This window comes from Anolis carolinensis, unplaced genomic scaffold (genome assembly GCF_035594765.1).
Source record: "Anolis carolinensis isolate JA03-04 unplaced genomic scaffold, rAnoCar3.1.pri scaffold_14, whole genome shotgun sequence".
In the NCBI taxonomy this organism is placed as follows: Eukaryota; Metazoa; Chordata; class Lepidosauria; order Squamata; family Dactyloidae; genus Anolis; species Anolis carolinensis.
Window position 1 is genome coordinate 1,811,865 of NW_026943825.1, and position 25,683 is coordinate 1,837,547.

General features: G+C 42.9%; 1 protein-coding gene across 1 annotated transcript; it reads left to right on the forward strand.

Annotated features, from left to right (window-relative positions):
• On the forward strand, nucleotides 1-24,063 carry etv3 (ETS variant transcription factor 3). The gene is made up of 5 exons (XM_003228392.4): nucleotides 1-178; nucleotides 6,715-6,773; nucleotides 7,365-7,602; nucleotides 9,090-9,205; nucleotides 14,234-24,063. Exons 2-5 carry the CDS (start codon nucleotides 6,728-6,730, stop codon nucleotides 15,448-15,450), a joined length of 1,617 nt encoding a protein of 538 aa, XP_003228440.2. The 5' UTR covers nucleotides 1-178; nucleotides 6,715-6,727; the 3' UTR covers nucleotides 15,451-24,063.
• The last annotated feature ends 1,620 nt before the right edge of the window (nucleotides 24,064-25,683 follow it).

Consider the following 25,683-nt stretch of genomic DNA (forward strand, 5'->3'; position numbering starts at 1 on the left):
GGCCAGTGGGTGGCCGAGGAGAGGCGTTTCCGTTTCCGGAGGCTGCGAGCTGGGGGTGGGAAAGGGACTCCGAAAGGGAAGAAAGAAAAGAAAGAGAAGGAAGGAGGAAGGAAGGGAAGGGACGGGGCTGAGAGAGGCGGAGGACGGAGGGAGCCAGCCCGCTGCTGCCGGGGCTCAGGTGAGAAGGCGGAGGCCTAGCAGGATTGCGGCCTGGCGGCGGGGAAGGAGCCGCACAGAGGAGTCTGTGATTCAGTGGCTGGATGGACATCTGTCGGGAGGGGTTTGATTGGCAGGAGGGGAGTGGACTGGATGGCCCTTGGGGTCCCTTCCAACTCTGGGATTCCATGATTCAGAGGCTAGATGGACATCTGTCGGGAGGGGTTTGATTGGCAGGAGGGGGTTGGGCTGGATGGCCCTTCCAACTCTGGGATTCCATGATTCAGAGGCTGGATGGACATCTGTCGGGAGGCCTTTGATGGTGTCCTCCATTATGGCAGAAAGGGGTTGAATTCAATGTCTTTGGGGTTTCTTCCAATTCTAGGATTCTATGATTTGAGGCTGGACGGACATCTGTCGAGAGGGCTTTGGTGGTGTCTTCCATTATGGCAGAAAGGGGTTGAACTCGATGTCTTTGGGCTTTCTTCCAGCTCTACGCGGGGCTGCCTTTGAAGACAGCTCGGAAGCTCCAACTAGTACAACGGGCGGCAGCCAGACTAATAACAGGAGCGGCTTACAGGGAGCGTACTACTCCCATGCTGAGCCAGCTCCACTGGCTGCCAATATGCTACCGAGCCCAATTCAAAGTGCTGGTTTTGACCTACAAAGCCCTAAATGGTTCTGGCCCATCTTACCTGTCCGAACGTATTTCCCCCTATGAGCCTTCTAGAACTCTTAGATCATCGGGGGAGGCCCTGCTCTCGGTCCCACCAGCCTCGCAGGTAAGGCTGGTGGGAACGAGGGACAGGGCCTTCTCGGTGGTGGCTCCTCGGCTGTGGAACACCCTCCCCAGCAGTATACGGCAGATACCAACTCTCCTAGGCTTCAGGAAAGCCTTAAAGACATGGCTGTGCTCACAAGCTTTTAATGAATAAGAACATGGACTTTACATGACCTGTACGAAGAATCGAGGATTCTGGATGAATGGATTTTAATCTTGGACATTCTTAAAATTTTATATAATGTGATTTTATTTTGTAATGGTACTTGTTTTATATGAACTGTTGTTTTGTAGATTGTTTTATATGAATTGTTTTTACATTGTTTTTAGGCATTGAATTTTTGCCTGTTTACTGTATGCCGCTTTGAGTCTCCTCGGAGAGAAAGGCGGGGTAAAAGTGATGTAAATAAATAAATAAATAGGATTCTATGATTCAGTGGCTGGATGGACATCTGTCAGGAGGCATTTGATTGGCACAAAGGGCTTGGGCTGGATGGTCCTTGGGGTCCCTTCCAACTCTGGGATTCCATGATTCAGAGGCTGGATGGACATCTGTCGGGAGGGCTTTGATGGTGTCTTCCATTATTTATTTATTTCCAATATTTCTCACCCGAAGGGACTCAGGGCGGTGTACAATTGGCACAATTCGATGCCGACATATCATTAAAAACAACAGCATATAAAATGTATTACAACCAGTTAAATACAGTATAAAATATAAAACATAAAACATATTATGTCAGAAAGGGGTTGAACTCGATATTTTTGGGGTTTCTTCCAACTCTAGGATTCTATGATTCAGAGGTGGGATGGCCATCTGTCGGGAGGGGTTTGATTGGCAGGAGGGGGTTGTTCTGGATGGTCCTTGGGATCTCTTCCAACCCCAGGATTCGACTACGCATCATACACCGACAGTTAGTATTCTTCATGTCTTTCTGAGCTGTCTCTATATCAAGATTGGAATATAGTATTCCAAGGTCTACATTCGGGGAATGGCCCTGAGGTCCAGGAGCCTGATTCAGGAAAGAGTCTTTGCGGACAATAAGTTGAACATGAGCCAACAGTGCGATGCAGCAGCTGAAAAAGCCAATGGGATTTTGGGCTGCATCAGAAGGAGCCTAGTGTCTAGATCGAGGGAAGTCATGGTGTCTTTGTATTCTTCTTTGGTTAGACCTCACCGAGAATACTGTGTCCAATTCTGGGCGCCACAGTTCAAAAAGACATTGACTCTAAGCTGGAGGGTGTCCAGAGGAAGGCGACTAAAACGATCAAAGGTCTGGCCACCATGAATCCCTATGAGGATTGTCTTAAACAACTGGGTCTGTTTATCCTGCCGAAGAGAAGGTTGAGAGGAGACAGGGTAGCCATGTATAAATACGTATGTGAAAGGGTGTTATAAGGAAGATGGATTTTAACTGAATTTTTTAATGCTGCTTGCATTTTAATTCTATTTTAATGTTTGCACTTTAGTATATTTTAAATTGTATATTAATGCTTTTGTGTCAAGCCGCTTTGAGTTCACTTTAGGGAGATAAAAGCAGGGTATAAAATATAATAATAATAATAATAATAATAATAATAATAATTATTATTATTATTATTTTCTGCTGCCCTTGAAACTATGACTTGGAGCAATGGGTTCAAATTACAGGAAAGGAGATTCCATTTAAACATTAGAAAAACTTCCTGACTGTACAAGCTGTTTAACAGTGGAACTCTCTGCCTCGGAGTGTGGTGGTAGCTCCTTCCTTGAAAACTTTTAAACAGAGGCTGATGGCTGTCTGTCAGGAATTCTCCCAGGCAGGAAGGAACAATCCAAGCCCTCCCAACAGATGTCCATTCAGCCTCTGAATCATAGAATCCAGTCCTAACTATTTTTCCCAAGCAGGATGACACAATCAAAGCCCTCCTGACAGCTTGGCCAGTTTGGTACACAGGTTCCCTCTGTGCATGTGTGTGCAAGAGAGAGATTGAGTGAGTGCACATGCAAGTGGGAGTGACAGGCTTAAATGGCTTTAGAAGGAGATTATAGAAATCAATGGCTCTGTGAACTCTCCAGGCTCAGAGGCAGGGTATCACTGACTCTCCTTGATGAACAGGGATGGAGTTAGAGAGCACTTGCTTTCTTACTGTCATAGTAGAGCTGTTGCCGAGAAATATGTTTATGCTGGATGGGCTGGGAAACATCCAATGAAACCTGATGCCAAGGAGAAACAGAATCTTGGGATGTGTTTGTGAAAAAGTTATTAAAACTATCGATCTCGCTGCCTAGAATGGGAAGTGAAATGTTCTAGTCTTCTTCCATGCTGAGCTTCCTGAGTGGCATTGAATCTGTGCATAAATTCTCAACTTTATAGAGTAGCTGTGGGACTTTAGACTTAGGGAAAGCAAGCCAGATCCTTGGGATGGCATTTTCTGTCTAAACTACAAAGTAATAAAAGGAAGTGCGTAGGCATTTAGACCTTCTCTCGGTCCCACCACTATCTCAAATATGGTTGGTGGGGACAAGAAAGAGGGCCTTCTTGGTAGTGGCTCCCAAGAAGCCCCCACCCTTCAAGCCTTCCGGGCAAGATTTAAAACATGGCTCTCCAGACAGGCCTTTGAGCCTGTGTAATCTGGCCAGCCTGATGACCCACCGATTGTGCTATTCCGCACTTTGTTATTGCTGATAGTCAGCTTATTCACAGGTTCTACTACATTTTAGAAAATTTTATAATTCTTTTCTATTTTGACTGGGATTTTACGTGTATTGTTGTTTTTATACTTATGTCATACAGTAGAGTCTCACTTATCTAACATAAACGGGCCGGCAGAACATTGGATAAGCGAAAATGATGGATAATAAGGAGGGATTAAGGAAAAGCCTATTAAACATCAAATTATCTTATGATTTTACAAATTAAGCACCAAAACATCATGTTTTGCAACAAACTGACAGAAAGAGCAGTTCAATACACGATAATGTTATGTAGTACAGTAATTATTGTATTTACAAATTTAGCACCAAAACATCGCAATGTATTGAAAACATTGACTACAAAAACATTGACTACTAAAAGGCAGACAGCGTTGGATAATACAGAACATTGGATAAACAAAGGTTGGATAAATGAGATTCTACTGTTTATATTTGTGTACTGTGTATTGTGCTTCTGTAAGCCGCCCCGAGTTTCCCCGGGGAGATGGTGGCGGGGCACAAATAGTAATAATAATAATAGTTGTTGTTATTATTATTATTATTATTATTATTATTATTAGTTCCTGAGAAGGGTCCATGCGAATATCTGTGCAAAAAGGAGGCAAGCAAAGACTGCTGGTATGAGTCCTTGATCCGTCTGGCGTCTGTCTCCCCTAGATCACCTTCTTGTATTTCCCCATCACCTCTGCCCTAGTTCTTCTTCCGAGGAACTGGATAAGGATGCCTAGTTGTTTCCCATTCCTGAAATGTTTTATCTTTACAACCTCCTAATGAAGTAGGATGGGCTGAAACAGAATGTGGGGCAGTAAGCAAGTAAGGATTTGAATTCAGCTCTAAATCGGTTGAACTTTCACCAACTCCATGCACAAGCCATGGAGTGGTTTCCTGAGGTTGGTTTGGCCAGTTTTGCTCTCATTGTTAAGAGGGAAGCTGCCTGCCTTTCGTGGCCAGCAGGCAAAGGGTGCGCACTGGAGGGAGCTATGCTGGCCAAGGCATAGGGAGTGCCGCCTGTTATGAAGGACAGTGAAGCATGGCGAGCACGGGGTGCAATCCCTTTATTGCTCTCTTATCAATCCTTGTCTCTTTTTCCAGCCCAGGAGCCGTGGGGGTGGAATCTGCGGATCTGCAATCCCGGTGGTTGGACTCTGGGGGTTTCTCTGGGCTTAAAATAGTCTCCGAGTGACTTCACTGTTTAAACATGGGTGTGGTGGAGGGGAAGGAAGCCAGCAAGGAAACTCTCCCTGCCTTTTAGACTTTGTCAGGGGCTGGCTGGCTGACAACTAGAAGGCACCACTGTGAACCTTGCCAGACATCTGGGTTCCCACAGGCAGATGTGTTGTCCCTGGCAGGCAGAACAGCCTGTATGGGAGATGAGGGTAGTGGTGTCATCACATGCCCGCAGGTGCAGCACTTTCCTTGACACTGGGTATTGCTCCTGGCATGTCTTCTCTTTCTCCTATTTCTGTAGCTTCACCATTTCAAAATTAAAAACACACTCTGGAACAGCTCATCCTCACATCCTCTCTGTTGTAGCTGGACACATGACCTGAACGTTGTGTCAGTTTCTGGGCAGTAGGGATTTCTCTGTTATGGGTCATACAGGTCAGTGTGGCTGAGGACTATGCTTCCTCTTTATGCCATACAGGGATGAATGTCTGGGCACCTCAAAAACGGGTTGTGCACATTTTGTTTGGAGAAATGCAGTTGGAATATTATCAGCGAAACTGGTGTGGGCTGCCACTAATGTTAACTTTGTGTTGGTGAAGACTTTTATGGTTGGAATCACTGGATTGCTATGAGTTTTCTGGGCTGTATGGCCATGTTCCAGAAGTATTGTCTCCTCTGATGTTTCACTCACATATATGGTAGGCATCTTCATATGTTCTGAGGATGCCTGCCATAGATGTGGGCGAAACATCAGAATATCAGGAGAGAATACATCTGGAACATGGCCATATAGCTCAGAAAACTCAGAGCAACCTAATTTTAACTTTGTTAATGCCTTGTCAGATATTGTATGTCTTCAGAGGAAAAGTGGGGAAGATCCCTTCCCTGACTCTGAAGCTTGAACCTACAATGGAACTGCATTACATGGTCAGTGTAGATTCTATTGAGCTCCGTTATTTGAGTCTATGCTGACCACAGAATGCAGTTCCAAACTGCATTATATGGCAGTTTGGATTCAGCCTCAGTTGTGAGGTTCGTAGGCATGGAGCAGAAATCCTTATTGAATGGCTACCAACTAACAGACATAAGAACTCCTTTCCTTTGGGACAGTCCTGTTGCTCTTTACCTCCTTAAAAGGTAAAAGTTTCCCCTTGACATTAAGTCACAGCCATGAATTGTGTGTTTTTTTTTGTCATGGCCTTGGGCTTGTGCAATAAAATTATTTGATTGATTGATCTATTTATTTACGTCCTTCTTTCTGGATGAGGAGAAACTATCTTATTTCTGTGCTACTGAGATGTTAAGACAGTAGGACATTAAGTCTAGTCAAGTCCGACTCTTGAGGTGGGGGGGGGTGTGTGTGTGCTAATATCCATTTCTAAGCCAAAGAGCCAATGTTCTCTGTAGACACCTCCTAGGTCATGTGGCCATAGGCATGACTCTATGGAGCGCGGTTACCTTTCTGCCAAAGCGGTACCTGTTGATCTACTCACATTTGCATGTTTTCGAACTGCTAGGTTGGCAGAAGCTGGGGCTAACCATGGGAGCTCACCCCATCTCACAGTTCGAACCACCAACCTTCTGGTCAGCAAGTTGTGCAGCTTAGCAGTTTAACCCACTGAGCCACTGCAGCCCCCTTTACCTCCTTACCTGGCTGTTTTTCCCATGTTGAACAAGAAGCTAAATGAATGTGAAATTCCATGCTTTTGATCTGTGGTTAGAAGCACACAGATCTGTCGTCTGTTTTGATAAAGCCATAAAATCCCTTATGGGTATGCGGTTGTATGTGTGGGAGGGAGGGAATTACTGGATATGTGGCTTCTTTAAGTAAGTGAGTGGAAACAACCAGAAAATGGGGAGCCAAACATGTACATGAAGGTGAAAGTGCTCTTTCTCTTCTGTCATTCTCCAGGAGGACCAGAAAAATGAAGGCAGGTTGTCCCATTGTGGAGAAGCCCGAAGCTGGCGGAGGTAAGACGTCACCAATGCAACTGTCAACCGATCTTGAGCATTGTTGGAAGTATGGTTGATGATAAGGAAGCTGAATGGCACATGCATAACTGAATGACACACATATTGGGAACTGGCAGTTACCTGAAGCCTGATCAAATGTGAACCGGAGTCTTAAAGATTGAGGATGACTGGCAAGGACGAATGGGGCTAAAGAAGAGCCATAAACCTTGGTAGAGGGGTAGTGGGAGATGGGAAGAAGGCTGTGATTTCCCCATGAAGTGTGTCCTTGTGAGAAGGTGCTTTGCTTGCCTCCCCCCACATCCCCATTACTTGCATTATTACTATTGGGGACAACAAGCGTCACGTCTAAGCAAGGCCCTTACATACAGAACACCTCCCACCTTGATCCAATCCATCACTTTATTGATTCTGGCTTTGTGCTCAAGGATACATTTTTGTGGCTGAAAATGAACAGATGGTGGGTAGGTTATTTCCACGGTTTTTGCGTCATTAGTTCTTATTATGGGATTCATTTCTGTTATAGGAATATTCAGAGCGTGTTTCCCAGCAACATCTGATGGTTTTTTTCTGTTGCCTTTGGCTCTTCAGGCTATCACTTCCCAGACTGGGCCTACAAGACGGAATCCAGTCCAGGCTCCCGGCAGATCCAGCTCTGGCACTTCATCCTGGAGCTGCTGCAGAAGGAGGAATTCCGGCACGTCATTGCTTGGCAGCAGGGCGAATACGGGGAGTTTGTCATCAAAGACCCTGACGAAGTGGCCCGGCTGTGGGGCCGGCGGAAATGCAAGCCCCAGATGAACTACGACAAGCTGAGCCGGGCCCTCAGGTGAGGGCCTCCCTGCCTAGAAATGGTGGAGAAAGTGTGAGAGGGAGACTGGTCAGAGTCTAGAGAACAGATCTGTGTTAGGCAGAGGCTTCCAAATCTAGAAACACTGTAATATTTGCAAGCTCTATATAGCTATATTCTTATCTATCTAGACATCTCTCTCTATATAGATAAATATATTTAGGATTCGCAGAGACTTGCAAACATGTGGGGAAAATTCATATATAAAAATAATGTATACATATAGATACAGGTACAGTAGAGTCTCACTTATCCAACATTCGCTTATCCAACGTTCTAGATTATCCAACGCATTTTTGTAGTCAATGTTTTCAATGCATTGTGATATTTTGGTGCTAAATTCGTAAATACAGTAATTACTACGTAGCATTACTGCGTATTGAACTACTTTTCTGTCAAATTTGTTGTATTACATGATGTTTTGGTGCTTAATTTGTAAAATCATAACCGAATTTGATGTTTAATAGGCTTTTCCTTAATCCCTCCTTATTATCCAACATATTCGCTTATCCAACGTTCTGCTGGCCTGTTTATGTTGGATAAGTGAGACTCTACTGTACATGGAAATCTCTAGATATCTGTATGTGTATAGGATTTGCAAACACCTGCAAACATACAAGAGGAAAATTCATATATAAAATTAATGTAGATAGATAGATAAATAGATAGGGATTGCAAAGGCCTGCAGGGGGAAATGCCTATACTGTAGGAGAGATTAACAAATATTTCAGGGGCAAATGCTTTTATAAGATTAATAGATATTTATATTTTCTTCTTCCTGACTAGCAAGGGAGGCTTTGGAAAAGAAAACACTGATAAGAGGAGGGTAAGAGGAAAGAGAAATATATATTGCAGGCAATGGCCTCCAGGCTCCACTGCCCAGCCTTCACCCAATTATAAGCCAACGGAGGCTTTTTCAGCTCATAAAAAGGGCTGAAAAACTCAGTTATCTTCAATTATATACGGTACTTGATTACTAGTTACATGGCCCCCAGGCTCAACATAGAGACCTTACTTGCTGTCATTATGCACAACTCTGAGCAGCTGTCATGTTCGGCAGCATCCCTTAGTCCCTTCCAACAGGGCCACTAGGACCACCTTCCTTGACTTTTGCTTCTGGGAAGCTGTGGCTGGCAGTTGGTTGCCCTCTGAGCCTTCTGAAACAAACAAGGAAGCAAGGGCCAAGATTTGCATAATGGAGTAGGAAGGAAGGAAGCAAGGAAATAATTTCTCCAGAGGCTTTAATGGCTCAAAGGTGAGCCCAGGTTCTTCCCTGGGATTCCACCATTGTCCTCAAAATGATGCCAGAGAGGTGAATGGCACAGCTGGTCTGACCGGCCAGGAGGAAGATGGTGTGTCTGACCCTGTCTGTCTCCATACATCACTCTCAGACTCTGTGTGGGCTGTTTTAGATGTTCTGTGTCAAAGAGGGTGTGTATTCACTTCCTTTTCTGTTCTTTTGGCAGATACTATTACAACAAAAGAATCCTCCACAAGACAAAAGGGAAGAGGTTCACCTACAAGTTCAACTTCAATAAGCTGGTGATGCCCAATTACCCCTTCATTAACATCCGGCCTACCGGTGAGCAGGAAGCGAGTACTCTTGGTTTGATGGCAACAGGGAGCTGCTTGGGGCAGGTGGGGGCAGGTGGGACTAGTGCCATGTTTACATGCTTGGCAGGGAGCAATAGTAGCAACAGCATTATCATCTTACCTGCCTGCTAACAGTGCTGTTTGAGTAAGTTAGTATGAACTTCTCTTTGAGGGCCTGCTTGCATTTGCACAGCTCCCTTTGGTCAATTTCCCTGCTTACTGTCCCGGCAGAACGTTGGATAAGCGAATATGTTGGATAATAAGGACAGATTAAGGAGAAGCCTATTAAACATCAAAGTAGGTTATGATTTTACAAATTAAACACCAAGACATCTAAAGCAGTGACTTTCAGTAGGAGGAACATGTACCGTCTTGAGGTGTGTAGAGAGCATTTGGCAGAACTCCTAACATGGAAATGGAAAAGAACAAGGAAACACCTGTCACAGACTCCTGTGGAGATGGCTTTGAACGCCTCCTGTAGCTGCCTCCATGCGTCACCCTGTTTTTGTACCTCCCTGGGGGATCTTTAGGCCCCGTGGTGGTGCAGTGGGTTAAACCGCTGAGCTGCTGGACTTGCTGACCAAAAGGTTGGCGGTTCAAATCCAGGGAACAGGGTGAGCTCCTGCTGTTAGGCCCAGCTTCTGCCAACATAGCAGTTCAAAAACATGCAAATGTGAGTAGATCAATAGGTACAGCTCCAGTGTTCCATGCAGTCATGCCAGTGACCACATGACCTTGGAGGCGTCTACAGACAATGCCAGCTCTTCAGCTTAGAAATGGAGATGAGCACCAACCCCCAGACTTAATCTCAGGGGAAAACCTTTACCTTTACAGGGGTCCTTGTTGGATTTTTAATCCCATTTCTTAGCATGTGTGTCTGGGGGTTGCTTTCCTTCATTATCAAGAAGGGTCCTTTGGACAGGTAACTGTTCTCTTCACGGACAACCGGCCTCTGTGGCTTAGTTGGACCTGCCTGTTCTGCCTGGGACTTGTGGGTTGAAGTGGAGCAAACAGCAGAGCCAGTGCTTCTGCCAGGGACGGGATGTCTCGGAGAAACAAGTCTGGGCAATGCCTGCCTGCCGTTGCTCACCCAGGTGGCTTTCTTCCTCTCGGACACACCCAGCCTTCCCCGAGGCTGCCATTGAGCGGGGCTAGGGAGGTGCTGGTGGAAACTGTGGAGTCCTGGGAGGCAGCTTTCCTCTCACCTGGGGAGGGCGAGGGAGACTTGACGCATCCAACCAGTAGTGGAGTTGGCATGGATGAGAGAGCCAGAGACAAACCGGTTTTGCAAAGGCGGAGGTGGAAGGAGCCGGAGTGGCATTTCCTCTTGAGGTGCCATGTGCTGCTTGCCTTTTGTGGCACGCAATGCGGGTGGGAAGCCTATGGACCTTTCACACACAGCCGAATACAGAAACTGGCTCCACCATGCATTGTCATGCATCTGAGAATCTCCTGATGCCTATTCGTTTGTTTCGTGCGTGCTGGCAGCAGGGTGAACAAAAGAAATGTGGTTCTTACTTAGAAATACAGGAGCCTCCGGTGGCGTAATGGGTTAAAGCCTTGTAACATGAAGGTTGGGTTGCTGACCTGAAGGCTGCCAGGTTCGAATCCCACCCGGGGAGAGCGCAGATGAGCTCCCATAATAATAATAATAATAATAATAATAATAATAATAATAATAATAATAGACATTGACAAAATTACGATCTGCCAGCTGCAAAAGGCCACCCTCCTGGGATCTGCACGCATCACTTGGGAAGTGTTCGATTTGTGATTTTGTGATATGAAGTCCAGCATATCTATCTTGTTTGCTGTGTCATAATAAAATAATAATAATAATGAAACTTTATTTATACCCCACCACCATCTCCCCGTGGGGACTCGGGGCGGCTCACAATGTTACGAAAGTAACAGCGCAAATACATTAACAATATACACAGTTTAAAACACAAGAAGATGATAAAACAGAAGTTAAAACAAAGGTTTATACAACAGTAATAATTGGATGTTTAATAGGTTTTTCCTTAATCCTTATTATCCAAGATATTCGCTTATCCAAGGTTCTGCCGGCCCGTTTAGCTTGGATAAGTGAGACTCTACTGTATAAGGACAAAATGTGTTGTTGAAGGCTTTCTTGGCCGGAATCACTGAGTTGCTGTGAGTTTTCTGCGCTGTATGGCCATGTTCCAAAAGCATTCTCCCCTGACCTTTCGCCCACATCTATGGCAGGCACTCTCAGAAGTTGTGAGATGTATTGGAAATTGTGCAAGCAAGGTTTATATATCTCTGGAATAGTGGCCAGGGTGGGAGAAAGAACTGTTGTCTGCTGGAGGGAAGTGTGAATGCTGCAATTAAGCACCTTGATTAGCGTTGGAAAGCCTTGCAGCTTCAAAGCCTGGCTGACAAAACATAACAAAAGGGTGTTGTGTATGGAATGTCACAGCAAAATGCAAGTGAAGATTCCCCACAAACGACAACAAGAAATTTGACAACTGGAGAAGGCCTGGTTGGGTAGTGGTAGTTGTTATTGTACCCCGATTTTACTCTCTGAAGAAGAGTCTCAAAGAAAGCAGCATACCGTAAAAGCAATGCAATATAATTTACTAGCTGTGACCGGCCACGCGTTGCTGTGGCAAAGTGGTGGTGGTATTGGTTAAAAATTGTTGTGTAATTTTTATTTGACTTTATTTGCATTTTTTAATTAATTTTATTGGAAGTTATATTTTTATTTATTATATTTTATTATTTTCTTGTATTATTTTTAGTTATTTTCTGTTATTATAGTATTTTATTTTATTAATTTTTTAGTGTTTTTTATTATTTTTTATTGGGTTGCTAGGAGACCAAGTTGGAGGAGCTTAGCCTTCTAACTGGCAGCAATTGGATAAAAGCAATTATTCCTCTCTCTCTAATTAGGACTTTATTTTTCTTTTCTTTTTGTTGTATCAACCTAGAGGCGTGGATAATGGGTTGTCAAATTTCGAGGTTGGGGGGCCTGTAGTTTTGTTGTTTTGTGGGTCGCCGTGATGCCATCACTCTTTTATATATATAGAAAATATACAAATATTTAAATAGAACTAAATGATAATGGTTGGATATTCTTAGCGGGTCTGTAGATAGTTAGTAGGTTGTGTTTCTTCCTCTCCATGGCTCCAGATGGTGAAGGTGTCATCCACATATCTGAACCATCTAGTGAGCTTTTTTGTTGCTGTTTCCAGGGCTTGTTTTCCAAGTGTTCCATGTAGAAGTTTGCTATGACTGGGCTGAGAGGGCTCTCCATGACTACTCCATCTTTGTGTTCATAGAATTCATTGTCCTACTGGAAGTAGCTTGTGGTGAAGCAGTGGTGAAACAGGTCTGTGATGTCTTCTGGGAAATTCTGGTTGATTAGTGTGTTGGTGTCTGCTACCTTGACCTTGGTAAATAGAGACACCACATTGAATCTGATCAGTATCTCATTGGTGTTGAGCTTTAGGTTGCTGATTTTTTCTATGAAGTGGGCTGGGTCCTTGATGTAGCGTATAATGAGCCCAATATGGGTTTGTAGCTGTGTGGCCAGAAATTTCACCATGTCGCATGTGGGGGATTTAATGGCACTCACGATGGGTCCAAGGGGGGTGGAGTCCTTAATGGATTTTTGGCAGTCCATAAAGCCTATTTTTGGGAATTCATAAAGTCGTTATCGATTTTTGGCAGTCCATAAAGCCAGTGGAAAACTATTCCCATGGGAGCGTGTCACTATTTTTTTTAAAATTAAGAGTTTCAAATACAAATTTAATAAAACCAAGGAAAGTGAAAAAAAGAAAAGAAAAAGAAAAGGGGGGGAGGTAGGGTAGAGATTCTGCTTCCACTCATCTTCTTCACGGTTAGTGTCTATTCTTTAATTTCAATCCTCTTTCTTCCAAGAGGATTTATTGACTATGTCTCCTTCTCTTCTTCATTATCTATCTTGTGTTGCTCTTTCTTGCATAATTCAGTTATCATAATTCAAACTTATATTCTTCAAAATACTTCCAATCTGTCTGTCTAATTTGTTTTCCTGTAACTCTTTTTAATAAAAAGGTTAACCTATCCATGTCTTTTATTTCTGTTATCTTTTCTAACCATTGTTCCTTTGATAGGATCTGTTTTTGTTTCCATAATTTGGCATATACCATTCTCGCTGCTGTTGCTAGATAGGTGAAAAGAATGTCCTGATTTTTATTTAAATTCATTTCTGGATTCGTCAGGCCTAATAAATAATATTCTGGTTTCTTTTCAAATGGTATCTTTAAGATCTTCTGGCTTATTTCGTGGACCATTTTCCAATATTTGGTGGCTTGTTTACATGACCACCACATGTGGTAGAAATTGCCTTCATGCTGATGGCATTTCCAACATTTATTATCTGATTGTTTATACATGATACCCAATTTTTTTGGAGTCATGTACCACCTATGCATCATTTTGAGCCAATTTTCTTTTAGGTCCGAGGCGTAGGTATATATTAATTTAGTATTCCAGATTTGTTCCCATTCATTAATTTTTATATTTCTTCCAATGTTCGCTGCCCATTTGGTCATACAATCTATATACAGTATATATAAGGGTAATGACATTTCGGCCTAGGACAAAACAACAAAACTACACATCCCAGAAACACTAAACTTGGCAGCACAACCCCTCATCCATGCCTCTACGTTCATACAACAAAAAGAAAAGAAAAATAAAGTCCTAATTAGAGGGAGAGTAATAATTGTTTTTATCTCATTGCTGCCAGTTAGAAGGCTAAGCTCCGTCAGGGGAAAACCTTTATCCTTTACCTTAACTACCACCAATTCCTCAATACTTTATTTCCCATACCACCAGACTTCGCCACAGCAACGCGTGGCCGGACACAGCTAGTTCTTTATAAATTGTGTCCCTGTTGACCATTCTAAAAGTTTGTTATATAATCTGGTGACCTCCTTCTTCTTTAGGGAGCGTGTCACTATTGACTTGGTCCTGATTTGTTCCTTTTCTTCCTCCTCATTCCCAGGGGTCGTCCCGCAGAGCGCACCTCCTGTCCCCACGGCTTCTTCCCGCTTCCACTTCCCTCCTCTGGACAGCCACTCTCCCACCGAAGAATCCCACCATGGCCGCTTCTCCGGCCGGGCCCTGGTGCCCCCGTCTGGCACAGAGGGTCTCAACAACGGCTCCCTCGGCGAGAAGTCATCTCCGGTGCCCGAACTGGATAGCGGCTCCCCGGACTGGCGCCATGGCGTGGACCCGCTGGCCTCTCGCAACTCCTCCTCTGCCGCTGCCGCTGCCGCCCTGGGTGGCATGGGCCCCCAGAAGCGTAAGCCGGACCTGGTGCTTCCTCTCTTCGGCCGGTCAGGGATGTACCCTGACCCGCACAGCCCGTTTGCAGTCTCCCCACTCCCGTCCCGCGGAGGCATCCTGAACGTCCCGATCTCGCCCGCCTTGTCCCTGACGCCCACCTTCTTTTCCTACAGCCCCTCCCCTGGCATGAGCCCCTTTGCGCCCGGGGGCAGCTGCTTCTCCTTCAACCCCGAGGAGATGAAGCACTACCTCCACTCCCAGGCCTGCTCGGTCTTCAACTACCACCTGAGCCCCAGGACCTTCCCTCGCTACCCGGGCCTGTTTGTGCCCCCGTTCCCATGTCCCCAGGTGCCTCCGGAGGATCAGGCCCCCTTTCCCATCAAACTGCAGCCCCCGCCGGTCGGGCGCAAGAACCGGGAGAGGCTGGAGAGTGGCGGAGGGGGGCCCAGGGCTTCTCAGCCTCCTCCGGCATCGCCCCCCCATATTAAGACGGAGCCTGTCTCCGACCCGGAGCTGGAATGCAGAGAGTCCCCAAAGAGAGACCTGGTGGGGAGGGAGGAAGGTGCCAGTGCAGCTGGGGCCCCCAATTATCAGGAACAGGAGAAAGATGCTCTCTTTGCCAGGCCGGTCACCCCTACCTGGGTTGCAGTATCACCACCCCCCAGTCAGGCTAACACCCCGGTTGTTGAAAAACCCAAACAAGAAGAAGGAATGGCTGACAGAACAGGTCCCCCGGAATCTGTGGGAGAGGCACTGGCACCAGAAAAGAGGGAGGATGCTGTAATGCCCCCCAAGCTGCGCCTGAAGCGCCGCTGGAATGGAGACCGGCAGGCGGAGGTCTCCGAGGAGGGCAATGTCAGGCACCCCATCTGGGGCAGCCGCCTGGACACCCCGCATATCCTCCTGGCCCCCAAGGCTGCCATGGATACTTAGGCTTGTAGGATGCCACAGCAGCAGGGCTCTTCTGGGTTGCTGTGAGGTTTCCGGGCTGAATGGCCATGTTCCAGAAGCATACTCTCCTGAAGTTTGGCCCACAGCTATGGCAGGCATCCTCAAAGGTTGTGGGGTCTGTTGGAAACAAGGCAAGTGGGGTTTATATATCTGTGGAATAATGTCCAGAGTGGAAGAAAGAACTCTTGTCTGTTTGAATGTTGCCATTGACCACCTTGATTGGCATTGAATAGCCTTGCAGCTTCAAAGCTTTGCTGCTTCCTGCCTGGGGCAATCCTTTGTTGGGAGTTGTTAGCTTGCCCTGATTATTTCATGTCTGGAATTCCCGTATTCAGAGTGTTGTTCTTTATTTACTCTTCTAATTTTAGAGTTTTTTTTAATATGGGTAGCCAGAATTTGTTCATTTTGATGGTTTCCTTCTTTCTGTTGAAATTGTCCACATTCCTGTGGATTTCAATGGCTTCTCTGTGTAATCTTACGTGGTGGTTGGGAATCCTTTGTTGGAAGGTGTTAGCTGGCCCTGATTATTTCATGTCTGGAATTCCCGTATTCAGAGTGTTGTTCTTTATTTACTCTTCTAATTTTAGAGTTTTTTTATATGGATAGCCAGATTTTGTTCATTCTGATGGTTTCCTTCTTTCTGTTGAAATTGTCCACATTCCTGTGGATTTCAATGGCTTCTCTGTGTAATCTTACGTGGTGGTTGGAATCCTTTGTTAGGAGGTGTTAGCTGATTTTTTTCATGTTTGGGATTCCCCCGTTTTCAGAGTGTTGTTCTTTACTTGGTGTACCAACCTGGACTCAGCATATTATTTGAGAACACAGAAATGCTGGACCACTGTAACCATCAATATGTCAGACAACACAGAGAAGCCATTGAAATCCACAAGCATGTGGACCATTTCAACAGAAAGGAGGAAACCTTGAAAATGAACAACATCTGGTCCCTAGTATTAAAAAAACAAACTAAAATCAGGACAGTAAATAAAGAACAGCATTCAGAAAACAGAGGAATTCCAGATATGAAACAATCAGGGCCAGCTAACACCTCCCAGCCAGGAATCAGCCAGGACATGAAGCTGCAAGGCCATTCAATGCTAATCAGAGTGGCCAATTGCAACATTCACACTTGCTTCAAACAGACTAAGAGTTCCTTCTCCCACCCTGGACCTTCCACAGATATATAAACATCCTTTGCCTTGTTTCCAATATACTTCACATCCTCTGAGGATGCCTGCCATAGATGCAGATGAAATGTCATGAGACAGTGCTTCTGGATCATGGCCAGACAGCCCGGAAAACTCACAGCAACCAGTCATTCCGGCCAAGAAAGCCTTTGTCCTGTAGCAAGGTTGGCCTGGCTGGAGCCCTGATTATGACGACAACGTTGAGGGCTGGAATGGTTTGTCGAATTCTAGGCATTTTTGCGGGAAAGGGTTTGCTTTGTGTGTGTGTGTGTGTGTATGCGTGTGCGCATGTTAATTGCAGGTAAAATGCAGTCCGCCATGTTTGGGGGTCCTGGGGCGGGGAGTCACAAAAGCGAGGCTTGCCTTGTGGCCGCTTGGCAATTTCCTAACCACCCCCACCCTTCCACCCCAACCCCATATTTTTTACCTATAGCGTTTTATAGAAGCAAGAGTCTGCCTGAATGTATATAAATTCCTTTTTCTAGGGAGCCTGGTCATGCAATCCGTGCAGAACTGGAATGTGTCTTGTATCAGAACAAGAATAAATTTTTACTGTGGGCGGGGGGGGGGGGGGGGTGGCGGGGGGACGGAACATTGCACTGTCTTTTACATTTTGCAGGAAGAGATGACAAAAACACAACGCCAGCGGCAGGCCGGCCATTGCCCAAGGGCTGGTGCGGTGGGGGCCTTGTTGTACCTCTTTTAAGTGTTACTTGGGGCGGGGTGGGGAAGGGGAATCTTTTCCAAAATCTTGACGTAGCCATGACGGGGAATCATGTAGAGACCTTTTTCAGGGACGGGAGAGGAATGTGGATGTAAAATGTATATCTATATCTCTATATAACGAAAACAAAAAAAAACCCAAATGCCTTTAATAAGCTGCGCTTCTTGGTTGCGGTGGGTGAGGAGGGGTCTGCTTCGGAGCAACCCAAGACTGAGGTCGTGGGAGCTTTTGTGTCTTGCCTTAACTCTGCTCTTGCGTGAACCTAGCATCAGGGAAAGGGGGTCGGAGGGGGAGTCTTGGCAAGACGGGGGTCTCCCGGTGGTCTTGGGGGCCTGCCTTGGTTTGCCCAGAAGGCCAGAGAAGGGGCCAGGCGCTGCTCAGGGTATCAAAGCAAAGTGGAACGATTCCTGGTGAGCCATGTGTGTTGTTGACAGTGCTGCGGAGTCTGGGAGAAGAAGGATGGTTGGATGGATGGATGGAAGGAAGAAAGGCAAGGTGGGGTCTGGGGAGGTGGCTCAGTCCACTCTGTTGTTTCCTAGGGAAATAGGGTGACCCCAAAGAGCAGGCCCTTTGTCAGCCACAGTGAAACGTAAAAAAGGAAAGTATGGTGTATAGTATGTAAGTACTGTTGGTAATGCAATATGATCTTCTATATAAACAACTTTTGGTGGCACTTGTTATACAAGCTGCAAAAGAAGGGGATTATGGTGTCGTATTTAACATCAATCTAAACTGGATTTGGCTACAAGCAGTGGTAGATCATAGCCCCGTCCCTATGGAATCTCTTACGTCTACTAGTAGTATATATTGCAATGAGTACTTTACTTAAGGTATCCACTATTTGTATTATCCACTATTGCAACCTCATTGTTTTTAATTTGATGTTTTAATTCTGTGTTGCGTTTTTTCACCTATTGTGTATATTTTATTATTGGTTTTTTTTGTTGTCCTTTGATGTTTCATATTTTATAATTGCTTGTATTTTGATTTTGCTGTAAGCCGCCCCGAGTCCCCTTCGGGGGAGATGGAGGCGGGATATAAATAAACTTATTATTATTATTATTCTCATTCACTACATTAGTATAGTTCTTAACATAAAGGAATACATTTGGCAATACTTGCAAAGGTATTATGGAAAAACTATTCCTATTTACAGTTTAAGTGACAATTATGTCAAATAGAAATAAAAAACAAACAAAATCTTATACTTGACTTAATAACAATCAAAATGGCTGTCGCAGCATTGAATCGAGTTAAATAAACAGTTCTTAACATGCAGATGTACAATAAGGCAACCCTTCACATAAAGCTGTTGGAGTCTCTAGTTTGATTTCAATCTTGTCAAATCGAATAAATGAAAAACAAGCAGAATCTACTGCCCTCTTGATAGTGTTCTCAAGTGTTGCTGGAGCGTGGAAAAAGACAGTTCAGTAATTAATATAACATCTGTATAAGTTCTTCTTAGTGAATGAGAATACAAATAGTGGATACCTTGAGTAAAGTACTCATTGCAATATATACTACTAGTAAACGTAGGAGATTCCAGAGGGACGGGACTATGATCTACCACTGTTTGTAGCCAAATCCAGTTTAGATTGATGTTAAATACGATGTATTTAATACGATGTATAGTATGGTGTACATACTATACACCATACTTTTTTACGTTTCACTGTGGATTATAGACACCTGCGTTTTGAGTTACCTTTGCCAGCCACCCCATGGCTTTTGTTGCAAATGGAGGCTTCTTTGCAAGTGAGTGCCGGTTGTCTCTTTTGCTCACAAGGATACTTTCAGCATGGATCTGCTCAGATTCTGAAGTCCTTGCTTCAAAGGGGAAGACTTCCAGACCTATAAAGACACGTATCCACTGTTACAATAATGCCAAAACTTTTTGAATGTCTTGTCGAAGGCTTTCATGGCCGGGATCACAGGGTTGTAGTATGTTTTCCAGGCTGTATGGCCATGTTCCGGAAGTATTCTCTCCTGACGTTTCGCCCACATCTATGGCAGGCATCCTCAGAGGTTGTGAGGATGCCTGCCATAGATGTGGGCGAAACGTCAGGAGGGAATGCTTCCGGAACATGGCCATACAGCCCGGAAAACATACAACAACCCCTTTTTGAATGTCATTAAACATATGGTTTATTCAATGCATCAATATCAATACAAAGACAAATGAAGCCATCGCTATACAGTAAAACGTAAGAATGTTATTTATTATTGTTGTTGTTGTTTACAGCATTTCTACCCCGCCTTTCTCACTCGAGGGGACTCAAGGCGGCTTAACAACAATAGGCAAGAATTTAGTGCCTGACACAATACATTAAAACAACAGTTCATATAGAAACAATAACATAACGTAATAAAACACATAATACAAAATTTAAAAACAGATCCAAGTTACAATCTATTCATCTAAAAACCTCATATGTAAATGTTACATTCACAGTAAAAGGAATGTACTTATCCTTCTCTTGAAAGATGAATTGACTCCTCTTCTTATACAAAACATTTGTTCTTATTTCTTTACTAAGGAAGAGTAGACTCCGAATTCACAACCGGTTTCAACAAGAGAGTATTCGTCAGGTGGACTATAGTCTATTACACAAACCAATACGTATTTTTCATCCGATATGATTTTAGATCATTCTTATATTATTATTTTTTGCGCTGAATTCAGATCTGTCTTTATTTTTTCTCTGTCACTTGTAGTTTTTGCAGTGAGGCTAATTGAATTAATGCATTTGCGCACTGATATCAATTGGATTCTATTGATATCACTGCATTAAATGCATTAATTATTTGATTAACCTCATCGCAAAAAATTACATGTGATGAAGAAAAAATAAACACAGATCGGAATTCAGCACAAGACACTTTATAAGAATTACCTAAAATTATATCTGATGAAAAATACTGGTTGGCTTGTGGTTTATTAGATTATATTGATATCAGTGAGTAAATGCATTAATTATTCAATTAGTTTCATTGCAAAAACTGCATGTGATAGAGAGAGAAAAACACAGATCTTAATTCAGCAGAAAAAAAAGCTCTATAAGAATGACCTAAAATTATATCTGATGAAAAATACTTGTTGGTGAAATGTGCAGCCTTTACAGTAGTCCATTGTAATGTACCATTTGTCATATTTTTAAAAAATTACATGATGGGGAAAAAAATTAAGACATATTTAAAATCAGCATAAAAATTGCAAGTTTCTTAAGTTTCTCAAGTCGTTCCTGACATGAAAAAAGCTTAAAAATTTATTTAAACTGTGCTGTCATTTCTGATTATTACAAAAGTTTGATTTTGTTGGCTTGTGTTATCTGTGTTGTTTTTTTGAGTTGTTTTTCTGATAATATATGGATCCTAAAGAGAGCATATATGATGGCAAAAGGTTGTTTAAAATATACATAGTTGCATGAGGCATACAATGTACATGACAAAGATAATGCAAAAATTATGCTCACAGAAAGTTCTATTTCTTAGCATTCATCCTCTGCTTACAGTTTGATTCCAGTGCGAATATGAAGGAATGCCTCCAGCTTTTACAACATAAATCTTTTTGAATTTTTACTCTCCGAAAGGGTTGAACAATACTTACTCATATGATTTTTTTTTTGTAAGAATCAGAGGCATTCTTTAAATATTGTAAAATATTTACTGTGAATGTAACAGTATAATAATAATAATAATAATAATAATAATAATAATAATAATAATAATAATAATAATATAAAACTTTATTTGTATTCCGCCCTATCTCCCCGAGGGGACTCAGGGCAGATTCCAACATAAAATGGCAAACCTTCAATGCCTCCATAAACAAACAAATACTGAACATAGAAATCCCAGAGAAACCCCACATATAAAAATAACATTAAAACCTCACATTTATTTATTTATTCGCGACATTTATATCCCGCCCTTCTCACCCCGAAGGGGACTCAGGGCGGGTTACAAGTATATTTACATACAATATGTTATATTATGCGACTATATTGCAATATTATTAGTAATATCGCATGTAACATAAATATAATAGTGAATTATAATTATTATTACATTGTATTACATCATAATATTATTATCAATATTATATGTATATACAATATATTATAAAATTAGTATAGTATAATATTATTATAAATTATTATATCATTAAATTGATACAGGAGACATGGTGGAAAGTCTAATTTAAAGTTGTAACATCAATAAATTAAGCTACGTGTAGTCAAACAAAATTATAATCAAATTGTAAAAATCCAAACAAGCATCCACATTAGTTTACAACAACCAACTAGAGTTCACAGTGTGGGTCAAATGCTTTTATTTGTCTTTGTATTCATATTGATGCAATGAACTAAATCTATGTTTAATGACATTCCAAAAAAAATTGTATTACCATAACAGTGGATACTTGTCTTTGTAAGTTCCTATTTTCCATTGCAATACTTCCAGTTGGTTTCAGTTGGCGTTGGTCGAAGGGACATTGCTCTGCTCGCTGCTCCTTTTTGAATGCTTGTTGTGTGCTGCAACTTGGTTGAATAAACCCAATGGGCTCGGCTGTCAGTTCGGGAGAAGGATATCCCTTGGTGAAGGATTTCAGGAAGGCTGTTGGGTGGCCTATTTGGAGACCACTGGTCAGTGGGAATCCAACCAGAGTCTTGAAGGCGAAGACTCTGGAAGAGGAACGGTGGTTGTTGGAAATGCATGCTTCATAGCCAGCAGGTTGTGTATGTGTGTGGGGCTTTTTCTATATCCAAGAGAGCATGCTGTTGGGGTTGTCTGGCTCTTCTGTCTCCCTGCCAGAGCTCACCCCCTTCCCTGCCACTGACTCGGGACCACGAGCCTGTCACAGCCATGCCCAGGCCTCTGTTTGGCTTTTGGGGCGCCCCAAGGTATCCCCAAAGTGGAAGGGACTGGCAGAAGGCCCGCCTTCAGAACTCAGGAAACGAAACACAGGGCCTTTTTTTGGATCAGGACATGCAAATCATCAGTACCCAGTGGTACCCAAGTGCCGAAATTGATGTGGGGCTGGTGGGGGGCTTGTGTTCTTGCAGTCGGGGTGAGACGCCGTGTCGCCATTCTCTCCTCCCTCTGCAAAGAGGCCACGTCTTCTTCGGGGGTCTCTCAGGGTCTTGGGGCATCCGTGGCCTGGAGAAGGAGTTGGCGCAACCGGGAGGAACGGCGACGCAGGGAAACGGGAACGGCTCTTTCTTGTGCCAAACACCGAGTTTGGGGATGGAGTGTGGGTGAGTGGGACACCACCCGTGCCTCATTGAGGATGCATTCGTATAAATATATATATATATATATATTTTAGAAACCGTTTTGATTTCTTAGAGAAAACTTGGGATTGTAGAGAGGACGACACCGATGCTGCAACTTGCCGTCTCTGGAGGACGATGCTTTGAGGGTGATTGCTGCTTCTTTACTACGTTCTCAAAGGAACTTAGTGGTGAGGGAAGTGCCCTTGTCCCATTATGAAAGTTCTGGCTCGCCCTCCGAGAGTTGCGGGTGAGGGACTGGCATGATTGCTGCTTCTTGACCACGTCAAGGAACTTAGTGGTGAGGGAAGTGCCCTTGTCCCATTATGAAAGTTCTGGCTCACCCTCAAAGAGTTGCGGGGGAGGGACTGGCATGATTGCTGCTTCTTGACCACGTCAAGGAACTTGGTGGTGAGGAAAGTGCCCTTGTCCCATTATGAAAGTTCTGTCTCACCCTCCGAAAAAGCCGCCATATAGTCTTGCATGCTCTGGGTGGCACGGAGGGAGGAACGAGACCGGACTGCCTCGTTCCCATAGATGGAAACCCATCAGAGATTCAGATTTCCTGGGTTGGTTTCTATTGACCTTTGAGGAAGTTCTTCCTTCCTCAGCCCAAGTGAGGAGCCAAAGAATGGACCCATTCTTGTCCTAGGATGAGGCTGCTTGGGTGGCAACTCTGAGAAGGCACACCTAGATGTTCTCCTTTTCACGAAATATGTATTAAGGTCATGTCCTTCCCAGGAGAAGACTTGTCCTTCCCAGGAGTATCTACCTTCCCAGACGGTTTGTTTTGTTTACCTGGCTCCCCTTCAATTCCATCTCCGTTTTGCTTTCCTATAATGTTTGATGCTCAGTTTTGTTTTTGTTTTTTTGGTTTCATGGATCGTGATGGGTTTTTAGCAAGAGAGATTTCTTTGCTTTGAAATATTTCTGATTAGATTTCTTTTTTTAATAAAAAAAATACTGTTAAAGTGTTAAAGTGACAAAGTATTTACTGATAACTTTTTTTAAAAAAAATCTTCTTTTTTTTCACGAGACACGGTCCTGTCTTTATGATGCTTTTGATTCAGCAGGGACTAAACGCATTTGAGCAGCCGCTCTTAGCTTGAGGTATTTTGTCCGTGTAAAGCAGGATTAAAATTGTGTGTAAAAAACAAAAAAACCTAAAATGATATGTAAGTAGTCCTCATGCTTTTGTGCAGTGCCTTTAGACGTTCCACTTTCTATAAAAAGTCTTCAAAAAACAAAGTTTGCATATATATTATATATATGATGTAATGTTATAGAAATATATGTATAATATACATATTTTTTTCCAGGGGTATCCGATAGCTCTGTATTTTGTTATGGAAGTTGATATGAAAAGTATTTTACCTCAAATTTTAAAAAGTTAAATAAACCTTTTAAGTAAGCTGCCTTGATTTCTTCCACTCTTTCATTAAGACATGGTTTTGTGCACAAGCATTTAATGAGTAAGTGGTATATTGACATTGTCTGAACTAAGGTATATGTGCAAGGGTTTTTTTTTGTTTTGTTTTGGAATAACTTGAGTATAAGCCGGCCCGAATATAAGCCGAGGCATCTAATTTTACCACAAAAAAACTGAGAAAACATTGACTCCAGTATAAGCCGAGATACCAATAAAATTACATTAATTGAGGCCTCAGTAGTTTAAATGTTTTTGAATCTTTACATCAAACTAACTTAAGATATGACTGTTCAACTCTGATTAAATCATTATTTTCCTCTTCTTCAATGTAAATGTGCTTACGTATCCTTTTAATAATCATAGAGTGAAATAATAAATGTAATAATAATAAATGCAGTAAAATAATAAATGTATTATTAATAATAAAATAGAGTAAAATAAATGTAAAAGTAACAACAATAACAGAGTAAAATAATAAATTTAATAATAATAATTAATATAATAAAATAATAAAAGTAACAATATCAATAATAACAGAGAAAAATAATAAATTACCATATATACTTGGGCATAAGCCGACCTGAATAGAAGCCCATCAGGACTCTCACCCGAGTATAAGCTGAGGAGGGTTTTTTTTTCCAGTCCTAAAAAAGGGCTGAAAAACTAGGCATACTCAAATATATACAGTAATTAATTATATGTTTTTAAGCTTGAATAATGTATTTTATGGATTATTGTTAATGGTTTTAAATATGTTGTTGTTTTTTACTGATTTTGTGTGGCATTGAATTTTGCCGGTTGTTGTAAGCCGCCCTGAGTCCCCTTGGGTGAGAAGGCCGGGGGTAGAAATGTTGTAAATAAATAAAATAAATAAATTTCATTATCAGTGCCTGGCTGCTTCTAGCCGGAGGGAATCCTTGGTTGCAAAATGTTAGCTGGCCCTGATTGTTTCCTGTCTGGAATTCCCCTGTCTTCTGAGTTATTGTACTGATTCTGGAGTTTTTTAATACTGGCAGCCAGATTCTGTTCATGCTAACAACCACCGTATCAGGCTACACAGAGAAGCCATTGAAATACACAACCATGTGGACCATTTCAGCAAAAAGGAGGAAATAATGAAAATGAACAAAATCTGGTTACTAGTATTAAAAACTCTAGAATCAGGACAGTAAATAAAGAACAACACTCAGAACACAGGGAAATGCCAGACAGGAAACAATCAGGGCCAGCTAACACCTCCAAACAAAGGATTCCCCAGGCTGGAAGCAGCCAGGCTTTGAAGCTGAAAGGCTATTCAATGCTAATCAAGGTGGCCAATGGCAACATTCACACTTGCCTCAAACAGAGATAGTTCTTTCTGCCACCCTGAACATTATTCCACAGATATATAAACCCCTAGTTTCGAACAGATCTCACAACCAGTGAGGATGCTTGCCATAGATCAGGGGTCCCCAAACTAAGGCCCGGGGGCCGGATGCGGCCCTCCAAGATCATTTACCTGGCCCCTGCCCTCAGTTTTATAATAATATTTTATATCATTTTTAATAATATAATAATTGTATATACATATAATATTGATAATAATATTATAATGTTATACAA